Source organism: Podarcis gaigeae, assembly GCF_964106915.1.
Source record: "Podarcis gaigeae genome assembly, chromosome: 13".
Taxonomy (NCBI): domain Eukaryota; kingdom Metazoa; phylum Chordata; class Lepidosauria; order Squamata; family Lacertidae; genus Podarcis; species Podarcis gaigeae.
The window spans coordinates 55,867,831-55,878,872 of record NC_139689.1 but is presented as its reverse complement, the minus strand read 5'-3'; the positions used below and the strand labels follow the sequence as shown (position 1 = coordinate 55,878,872).

At 49.9% G+C, this 11,042-nt stretch overlaps 1 protein-coding gene across 1 annotated transcript; it reads left to right on the top strand.

Moving 5' to 3' along the window:
• Positions 1-3,146: 3,146 nt before the first annotated feature.
• LOC310830576 (uncharacterized protein C12orf76 homolog) lies at positions 3,147-6,125 on the top strand (the record flags this gene model as incomplete). Its single annotated transcript, XM_083710357.1, has 3 exons — positions 3,147-3,154; positions 3,559-4,115; positions 5,749-6,125. 3 exons carry the CDS (start codon positions 3,147-3,149, stop codon positions 5,832-5,834), a joined length of 651 nt encoding a protein of 216 aa, XP_083566483.1. The 3' UTR covers positions 5,835-6,125.
• Between the last annotated feature and the right edge of the window lie 4,917 nt (positions 6,126-11,042).

Below are 11,042 nucleotides of genomic sequence, written 5' to 3'. Positions count from 1 at the left end.
CCTCATATGTCTTGGTTCCCAGGGTCTTTACCATTTTGGATGCCCTGCTTTTCCCACACTTACGGTAATTGTTCCAGGTCTGTCTGGCCAGGCGATGTGGCTAGAAGAGTTTAAGAGAAGCTGCCAAGAGAGATTTTGGAAGTGTGCCTGTCTGCAACCAGCATAGTTCCCCCTGCAATCCTTTTCATAGAAGAAGGCAAAGAGGAGGAGGAGGGGAAAGTCACCCTGAAGGGGGCTCTTCCTCTTCCACAGGATGTCAAAGCCCTCAGCACAGCCCTGCAGTGCAGCTCTCTCTGCCCATGTGTGGCTCAAATACCTGCCTAGCTGCTGATCCATATAGTTCAGCATCTTGTTCCCATGGAGACCAACCAGACACCCCCATGGGAAGCCCCTGAGCACCATGTGAATGCAACACCAGCCACTCTCCCCACTGGTGCAGTAAAGGGTGGGCATTGAGTACAATAGGCTCGCCCTTCGGGGAAAGAGGGGCTCTACCCTACCATCTCCCCTCTGTCTGCCCCACCGGTCTGTCTCTCCACTTACAACCAGTTCAGGTGGGAGGGAGCACACCTCCATAGAACCAGGAGGAGGGGGACAAATGCAGGGTGAGCTGGCTCTGGCGCCACCAACTGGTGGGCTCCCTGCCCAATGAGTAACCATTGGTGGGAGAGGAGACAGACACTGTGTGTGTGTGTGTGTGTGTGTGTGTGTGAGAGAGAGAGAGAGAGAGAGAGAGAGAGAGAGAGAGAGATAATGTTAGGTATTAGACAAGACTTGCTTTTAGTCTGTAATCAGGCAGATTGGGACAGGGGCAGGGAGAGGCAGCGAGAACTAATCTGCACAAAACGTACTGAGTCCAGAAACTCCAGTTGGTACCCTGACATCCTGTGAAGAGGAAGCGCTAACTGCAAGTTTGTTTTCTGTCCTCTGAAATTTGTCTTGAATTTATATGGAAATTAGCATATGCAAGTTTGTGTCATTGGCCTGTGAGAAGAGTCTTGTCAATACCTGCCCATGGTACAAAGAGAAAAGCTACCTGTTCAGTTTGGCTAATGGGAGTTGCTGTCGCTCTACAGTTGCAGCCCTCAACACCTTTCATCTTCACAACATCTTCCTTCACAACATCTTCACAAAGCTTGGCTAGGCTGTCTTACCCGGAGGGCAGTGCCGGATTTATGTATAAGCTAAACAAACTTTGGCTTAGGGCCCCACTCTCTTGGGGGGCCCAAAAAAATGTAAAGGAGAAAACAACTGGATGTACATTTTCAAAATATAAGATAAAAAACAAATAAAATAAAACTTACATACAACAACAGTGTTTGTGTTGTGTAGGCTCCTATGACGTAAGTAATGGGCCCTGCCTGCTATATATAGGGCCCCATTTCCTACAGTAGCTTAGGGCCTCATCAAACCTAAATCCAGCCCTGCTGGAGGGCCACATTTGTCCTTGGCTAACCCTCTGGGGGGGGCACGGGTGGCGCTGTGGGTTAAACCACAGAGCCTAGGACTTGCTGATCAGAAGGTCGGCGGTTTGAATCCCCGCGACGGGGTGAGCTCCCGTTGTTCGGTCCCTGCTCCTGCCAACCTCGCAGTTCGAAAGCACGTCAAAGTGCAAGTAGATAAATAGGTACCTCTCCAGCGGGAAGGTAAACGGCGTTTCCGTGCACTGCTCTGGTTCACCAGAAGCGGCTTAGTCATGCTGGCCACATGACCCAGAAGCTCTACGCCGGCTCCCTCGGCCAATAAAGCGAGATGAGCGCCGCAACCCCAGAGTCGGTCACGACTGGACCTAATGGTCAGGGGTCCCTTTACCTTTACCTTAACCCTCTGGGGGCCACACTCCAGCAGTGGGTGTGGCCAAAACTGGGTGCAGCCAACACACCCCTCTCGTATGCACACCAACACAGACCTCCTCTCCGCTCATGATCTCCACTCATCCAGTGATTGATCTGCTGACTGAGGAGAGGGTGGTGTGTCCCACAACCAGGATGCAGGGCTCCCACACCCTAGTCCTAGGGCTAAGTATTATTTTCTTGTTGCAGACAATACCAGAATCAGTGGAGTGGGGAGCTGCAGAAAAATGTGTTTAGGAAGTTTGCAGCCCTGTTTTAAAGGAACAGGAACCTCTGTTGTGTAATTTTCCACGAGGCTATCTCCTCTAGACCCAATTCTAGGCTGTCAAATCATTTCCACCGCATATTCCTGACTTGGATCATTTTCAAAGGCTCTTGCTGCTTTCTCCCTGATAAAGAGCTCTGTCTTACTTTTGTTTGACTTGGGGAAAATAAGCTGTTCTTAAGAGTGGAGAGAATCACCCTCAATTAGATCTCTGCCTACAGGTTCAGGGATCAGAAAATACAGTACTGTAATCAAAAGTTGGGACACAGGTGGCGCTGTGGGTTAAAGCCTCAGCGCCTAGGACTTGCCGATCGAAAGGTCAGCGGTTCGAATCCCTGCGGCGGGGTGCGCTCCCGCTGCTCGGTCCCAGCGCCTGCCAACCTAGCAGTTCGAAAGCACCTCCGGGTGCAAGTAGATAAATAGGGACCGCTTACCAGCGGGAAGGTAAACGGCGTTTCCGTGTGCGGCTCTGGCTCGCCAGAGCAGCGATGTCACGCTGGCCACGTGACCCGGAAGTGTCTCCGGACAGCGCTGGCCCCCGGCCTCTTAAGTGAGATGGGCGCACAACCCCAGAGTCTGTCAAGACTGGCCCGTACGGGCAGGGGTACCTTTACCTTTACCTTTTAATCAAAAGTTGGCAACCCTACATTTGTTCTATGATAAATGTATTTCAAATATCTGGATGTCTCCAGTGTCCTTTGACTTGGAGACCATCTTATTTTATTGTACACAGCTGGAAGCACTGTGGATTTTAATTCTCTTGTATTTAATACCCTCTTGTATTCCCCAATTTACCAATTTATTTGTTTTGGGGAGGTGAGGTGAGCTCTGCAAAGGAGGAAGGGGTTACCCTGAGAATGTATTTGCACTGTGGTTCCTTTCAGAGAGATGCTGGGTCACAACTGCGTCCCATGAAGTCCACAAAACATTTATGCCGTGATAATAAATTTGTTAGCCTTTGAGGTGCCACAAGACTGTCGTTTTTGCTGTAAGGGACTGGTGTGGCTACTAGCCCTCTGGAAATGGAAATGGCTGGGTGCCAACTCCATTCAGAAAGTGCTCTCGGAAAAGAAAGGAAACTTTTGCAAAATGCACAGACTTGTAGAATATCTGGTTATAAACAAAAACAGCTAGGAAATGAGTGAGATTTAAACCTATGAAAATCCGAATTCTTCAAAGCTGGGGACTGTTTCGTTCTCGTTTTATTTCTAGGAAAGATCTGTAGCTTGCTGCCTTTTCCAAGGCAAGGAGGTAACGGGTGAAACGAGATAACATTGATTAAAATGCAATAAAAAGAGCAGGAAATTAAAAGCCGCATTGACTGACCCATGGTTTTGAAGCCTGCTTAGGTTATTTGCATTTAGGCTACAATCCTATGCACGCTTGGGAGTAACTCCCCTTGAATTCAGGCACGCCGAGCTTCCACTTTCCTCTCTCCAGAGAGTCCAGCGACATCCGAGAATGGAGACTACCACTCCCAGCATGCAATGCTCGGGAGGGGGCTGAAGGAGACCCCGGGGTCCTAAAGCCCTCGTGTCCACGCGCAACCTTTTTTGGGGCCGGTTGGCAACCCCCTCGCTCGCTCGTTCACCCGCCGCCCTCCCTCCCTGCGCTGGGCAGAGCGTGGCATTGCGGGGCCCACCGGCCAGGTTCCCGTTCGAAGCACCTTGGCCGAACACGTGCTGGCAACTTGGCCGCATCCACACGTGCAGAAGACAGCGGGTGGAGCTACGGGGATTTGGCGGGCGGGGCTGCCCTGCGGCTTGGCCCCGAGGAGGGCGAAGGGCGGGCAGGCGGGCGGCCTCCGCTGCCGGCGCGGGGCCTGAAGCAGAGGGGCCGGGCGAGGATGGGGCGGCGCGGCGGCTGGCGGGCGGCGGGCCTGCTGCTGCTGCGGCTGCGGGCGGCCGGCGGAGACGCGCTGCGGGACGAGGCCGAGGCGGCGGCGGCGCCGCCAGGGAACAGCCGGCCCTACGCCGTGCTCCAGACGCAGAACCTGGGTGAGGAGGCCGGACGCCTGGGTCCCCGAGGGAGAGAGGGCACCCTCCTCGCACGCCTGGGTCCACGGCCCTGCAGCCGCCTCCCGCCCCTCCAGTCCTCCCTCTCCCTCGCCTGCCCCAAGCCCATCACTCCGCGCCCGCCGCTTGCAGGTTCGCCCCCCCCCGTGGAAAGGGAGCCCCGGAACTTGGGGGGGGGGCTTTGCCTCCCTCCCCACTTCCATCCCTGTGGTTCCTGGCTCAGTTCTTCCTGCAGGGCCAAAGGCCTTCTCTAGCCAAGGGCCGGCAGGATGAACTGGTTTGCCCTTTGCAGCCGGGGCCAGGGAAGGAGGAGGAGGTAGCGCCTGCCTGGGGTAGACTAGATGGCCTCTCGGACACCCTGCCTATGCTGCGGGGAGTGGGGGGGGGGTGAAAAACCATGGAAAAGACAGACTCTGTGGACCCTGCATGTCTTTTTTTTAATACCAGAGGAGCCTGCTGGATCAGGCCAGTGACCCATCCAGTCCAGCCTCCTGTTCTCACAGGGGGGAACTGGCAAGTGAGGCCTTTCTCTCCTCCTGGCAACTGCATTCAGAGGCCTCGGTGCCTCCTGGGCTGGCTCTCAGCACTGAGCTTCCTTTCTTGAATTGTTTTGCCTCCCAGTCCAATTGTGACTTAAATGTGCTGAGATTTACACCTCACTGTCAGAAAGTTGCATCAGTAATAAGTTGTACTATTCCTCCAATCCTGTGAAGAAGACTTCCAAAGGTGTTCCTCATTATGCTTCTGAGAATCCCCACAATCAGCTTGCTGGTCATTTGGCTGTTTCTTTTCCCAGCCAGGCTGGGGCTCCCACCACTTTCTCCTCACCCTGCCAGGCAGTTCCTGGCCCAGCTGCATTTACTTGCAGCCAGGATGGGGCCAGCAAGGATTGCAGACTGGAATTTCCCCATTGACAGCCCCTGGCAGAGTCCAACAGAATCTGGAGGGCTACAGGTTTCCTGTTTCTGCTCTAGCAGATGCTCAGTAGGAGCACTGGTTCTTGTTGTGCCCAAGGATGAGAGCAAGAGTCCAAGGAATTCTGAAAATGGGAGGAATTGGTAGCGAAGGTTGGAAGCCACTGTGTGTGATTGGCCTTTGAGGGCTCCTAGGTGCTGTCGTCTAAACCACAGAGCCTATGGCTTGCTGATCAGAAGGTTGACGGTTTGAATCCCCACGACGGGGTGAGCTCCCGTTGCTCGGTCCCTGCTCCTGTCAACCTAGCAGTTTGAAAGCACGTCAAAGTGCAAGTAAATAAATAGGTACCACTCCAGCGGGAAGGCAAACGACGTTTCAGTGTGCTGCTCTGGTTCGCCAGAAGCAGCTTAGTCATGCTGGCCACATGACCAATAAAGCGAGATGAGCGCCGCAACCCCAGAGTCATCTGCAACTGGACTTAATGGTCAGGGGTCCCTTTACCTTTAGGGAGCTTCACGGTCGAGTGGAGATTTGAACCCTGGTTTCTCCCAAGTCCTGTTCCCAGCCTGTAACTGCACCCTGTGTCTCCCAGCTCCTGCTCTTGAAGAGAGAGCAGCGTGCCCTGTAGCCTGAATCAGTCCCTGGCTGCCCTCCTCCATGCCTTATCAGCCCAGGCTCTCGCTCTTCCTTTCTCTTGCAGTTCTGATGGGAAGTGTCTTTGGCATCCTGCTCGTCGCCATGATCCTGCTGTCTGTGTGTGTGTACAAGCCCATTCGCCGGCGGTAGCCCAGGAGCAGCATCTTCAGGAGGGCTGGAGGGCTGGTGGCTGGAGGGGAGACCCAGCTCCCAACACCAACGCGGCCATGTGCTCTGATATACACTTCATCTTCATGCCCGACCAGCTTCTGGGCACGCTGAAGGGGGCTGTGCTTCCTTCCATCTTCCATGTAAAAGTTGTTTTGCTCCTGGTCTGATTGCTCCATTTGCTGTTCCATGTGTGTGTGTGTTTGCATGCATTTGCACTACAGGGATTTGTGACTTAACAGAGCATTAAAAAAACCACCCTGGTTGTTTTCATTTAGGCACTCCTGGACTTTCAAAAATGCAGAGCATATTTTGAACTGGGAAAGAAAGGTAGCATTTTATGAAAATTGTTTCTTTGTGTGTATGAACCAGAGGCTCCCACCACCCCAAACTGTTGTCTGTAATATTATTGCTGACAAAACATTGTGAACTTCTCCCCACACTATTTCTATTTTCCATCGCTATTTGCACTTCTTCAGGTGTGTGGGAAGACTGCATCTCTCAGATGCGCTTGAAACATGTTAGTTGAAACATGTTAGGGAGCTTCTCAGACAGGGATGGGGAACCCTAGCGCAGCCAGCAGGACCAGTGATTGGGGAGGCTAGGAATTGTAGCCCAATAACATCTGGAGAAGGACTGATTCCGCAGCCCAGTCCCTTTCTGGTTGGCCAGCACAGAGGGCTCATCTTGTATCATTTTGCAGAAAGGTTCTACTTACCAATAACACAACTTAATTTATTCTAGTTTGAGTGATCCATTAGTCATTACAGGGGTCTTCAGGAGCTGTCACTGTCCTAAGCCTCTGGGAAGAGGTCTAGCTTAGTCACATGGTATTTGCTTATGCATGCATAAGCTTATCCCAGCCAGGTGCAAACCCTACCTCCTCAGGTAGTGCTGGGAATTGCCCCCTGCCAGAAACACTGGGAGCCTCTGCCAGTCAGTGCAGACAGTCCAGAACTAGATGGACCGTTGGGCCATGGCATAAAGGCAGCTTCCTGGGCTTCCAGGTTTCAATCAGTTAGCATCACTTCTCTGCATCAGAAAACACAGAGCTTAACACTAAGCTGGTGACTCAATGGGTATGGCAAATCACCCATCTCCTACAACCCTTCTGAGAAAACCTCCACCCCACCCTCCCACTATATAGAAGGGTCTGGTGACTTCTGTTTCAGTGTATCTGAAGAAGTGTGCATGCACACGAAAGCTTATACCAAGAACAAACTTAGTTGTTCTCTAAGGTGCTACTGGACAAGTTTTTAATTTTTTTATATATTTTGACTGCATCAAACCAACACAGTTACCTACCTGAACTAAGCTAGTAGCAAATTAAACTTCAGCAAGACCCATTTAAGTTGTTTTGGAGTACAAATAAGGAGCAGCAAACAGGCTAGGTCCCAAAATTATCTGGCCTGTTTTTAGGAAACAGGTTCTGTTGGGTAGCAAGCAAAGGCTTCAGTTTTCATGGAGTTGTAGTGCTGGAAGTCTAATTTCCTGAAATGCAGGAATCATAGTTAAAGAAGCACTGGCAGTTGGCCATCCAACCTCTGCTTAAAATTATCTAAAGAAGGAGAGTCTACCACCTTCTGGGAGTCTGTTCCACTGCCAAACATCTTTTACCACCAGAAAGTTCTTCCTGTTTTCTTCTGCCACGTGATGGGACTGGTGTGACTTAAAAGAAAGAGAATTGTGAAATCTTAAGAGTAGTGATGTGAGGTGAGAATATTCTCCACAAACTGTAAACTAATGTAAGAACCAGTTTTACAACCCACATTAAAATTTGTAAATAAATAATTAGTCAAGCTGTGATATTGCCAGTGTAGATAATGAATAATGATTTTTTTGATCCAGTTACATTGTGTCATTCACCATTGGCAGTTCTGAAATGTGAGCTACAGAAACATTAATTTTTTTTAGTTTAAAAATAACTAATTTAATTGGATGAACATAGGGGCGTGATTGTATGTCCCTCTCCAGTTATGCCTGTGTAGTGTCTTTTTGTGTGTCTTTTTGGTAGTACAAATCTTGTTGCAAAAGGGAGGTCATGGTGCTAAGATCCCTGTATTTCAGTGGGTTGGACTGGATGACCCCAGGGTCCCTTCCAACCATACAAATCGATGGTTATGTGGAAGAGTAGTTCAGTGGTGGATTGTATGTTGTGTGTAATGTGAAGGTGCTAGAGGTAATTAGAAGGAAGGATAAGGAATGTGTCTGCAAGCATTGGAGAGTGAAGTTATGGTGGGGTGGGGTAGGGTGGGGTGATGGGCTGAAATTCAGCCGAGCTTTGCTCTTTGGTATAGAAAGATGGAAGGATTGGTTTTCAGAGTTTGGAATAGTTTTAAGAAGTGGGAGGTGAAAGTGGTGATGTTTTGAAGCAGAGCTGGTGATACCAAGCATTTGAGTGCATATCTAGGGGTTTTCACCATTTTGTCTGTTATTTAAATCAGACTTCAAATATGCTAGAGTCCAGCCAAAGTTTAAAGCACATAAGGTAAAGGGATCCCTGACCATTAGGTCTAGTCGCAGACGACTCTGGGGTTGTGGCGGTCATCTCGCTTTATTGGTCGAGGGAGCTGGCGTACAGCTTCCAGGTCATGTGGCCAGCATGACTAAGCTGCTTCTGGCGAACCAGAGCAGCGCACGGAAATGCCGTTTACCTTCCTGCCAGAGCAGTACCTATTCATCTACTTGCACTTTGACGTGCTTTTGAACTGCTAGGTTGGCAGGAGCAGGGACCGATCAACAGGAGCTCACCCAGTTGCGGGGATTCAAACCGCTGACCTTCTGATAGGCAAGTCCTAGGCTCTGGTTTAACCCACAGCGCCACCCACGTCCCTCTTTAAAGCACATACAAATTCATAATTAGGTGAAATGAGCCTTGATCATTTTTTCCTGCAAATAAAGGGCAGAAAATTTGATCTGCTAATGGTAAGGCTGAAATGACTGAGAATATTAAAAATCTTATGAACCGTGACTGTCTGGCCATTTTCACTCAAACACAAGAGGGCGGTTGATTGTTCTGCTAATGATTGGGGGGGGGGTGATGACACAAAATAATAACAACCCACATTTGTGAAACATTTTTGAAAAGCGATCTGTACCCCTAACTCCTGTAGATAAAGAAGGCATGTAGCTCCCAATTTTCATTGCCTGGGGTGCAGACATGTCTGTTTAATGCAGGAAACATCATCAATTAGTGCTGAGGCTTGATTAGGAATTTATTTTGACCAAACTTTTATTACTGGCTTTCGGTGGAAAAGTTGAGTTGTTGGGTTGTCTGAATGGTGAAATTCTGATCTGTTTAAAGTTTAAGATTTATAAGCCTGCTTCCTAAGCAGCAAGAAACAGGAAAGCATATGTATCAGAAATGTCTTAGGACATCAAACTGGGAAAATGGATTTTAAACTGACTGAACAAGTTTTCGGCCCTTGGGAATTTGGTCTCTTACATCTACCCCTTCCTTGAGTCCCTAGTAAGAAAAGCCAATCATGGCTTTATTCCAATGGTAATTTAGTCAGGAGATGTAACACTTTAAATGGTATAATAGATTGCTGAATCATGAACCCTGTGCATGTACAGAGGCTATGTTAGTTGAAAAGAAAAGAAAAAGGAGGTTTAAACCAAGAGGTGACAAAGCTATGCCCTGCACATGGAACTTTATTCAAATTTCTTTAGGTAAAATTGGGAGCCATTGAGGAAACTGCAGTGAGAACTACCCCTTTGTGGGCTTTGTGTAAAAATGTAAGTTGCCCTAAATCTTTGCCCCAGGGACTACTTACGAAGAAACAATAGTTAAGTACAGAACCATTAACAGCTATCAACAATAGAAAAAAGGTTCCTAGATTTTAATTTAACCTGCAAATTTTTGTATGTATTTCAACTATATGTAATAGCCTTTTTTCCTATTTTGGTGTGACCTTATTCTTAGCAATTCTATACCCATGGCCACATAGTGATTTATGTGAACTGAATTTGCTGAACAGCTTGGTAGGTTTCTGGAGGAAACATCGGCATTAGATCCATTTCAGTCCGGTTTCCGTCCTGGTTTTGGGACGGAGACGGCTCTGGTTGCCCTAACAGATGATCTCCGTAGACAACTGGATCGAGGCGGGTCAGGACTGCTGATCCTTTTAGATTTGTCAGCAGCCTTTGACATGGTCGATCATGATCTTCTGGACCACCGCCTTGCAGACGTAGGGATACAGGGCATAGCCCGTAACTGGTTGTGCTCTTTTATCTCTGGTCGGGGACAGAGGGTGGCATTAGGGAGGGAAATGTCGTCGCGCCACTCCTTGGTGTGTGGAGTGCCGCAGGGCGCAATTCTCTCCCCGATGCTTTTTAACATCTTTATGCGCCCCCTTGCCCAGATTATCCGGAGCTTTGGGCTGGGCTGTCACCAATATGCTGATGACACTCAGCTCTATCTGCTGATGGATGGCCACACTGACTCGGCCCCGAACACACTGACCAGATGCTTGGAAGCTGTGGCTGGATGGTTTCGTGGGAGCCGATTGAAACTAAATCCTTCGAAGACAGAGGTCCTATGGCTAGGTCGGGATGGCATGGGGATGAGGGACCAACTCCCTTCTCTTGCGGGGGCCCAATTAGTGCCATTGCCTTCCGTTAAGAGTTTGGGTGTAATCCTTGACGCCTCCCTTTCCATGGAGGCACAAATTACAGCAACAGCCAAGGCGACATTTTTCCACCTTCGCCGCATCAAGCAGTTGGTCCCTTACCTTTCCCGCCCCGACCTGGCCACAGTGATCCATGCGACGGTCATCTCCAGGCTTGACTACTGTAATTCGCTCTACGCAGGGCTGCCCTTGAAGCTGTCCCAGAAACTCCAGCGGGTACAGAATGCTGCAGCGAGGCTCCTCACGGGGTCTCTGCCATGGGAGCATATTCACCCAGTGCTTTTCAAGCTGCACTGGCTCCCGGTGGAGTACAGGGTCAGATTTAAGGTGCTGCTTTTGACCTTTAAAGCCCTTCACGGCCTAGGGCCCTCGTACCTATGGGACCGCCTCTCCTGGTATGCCCCACGGAGAGCCTCAAGGTCCATAAATAGCAACACCCTAGTGGTCCCAGGCCCTAAAGAAGTTAGATTGGCTTCAACCAGAGCCAGGGCCTTTTCAACTCTGGCTCCGGCCTGGGGGAACGCTCTGCCTCATGAGACCAGGGCCCTGCAGGATCTGA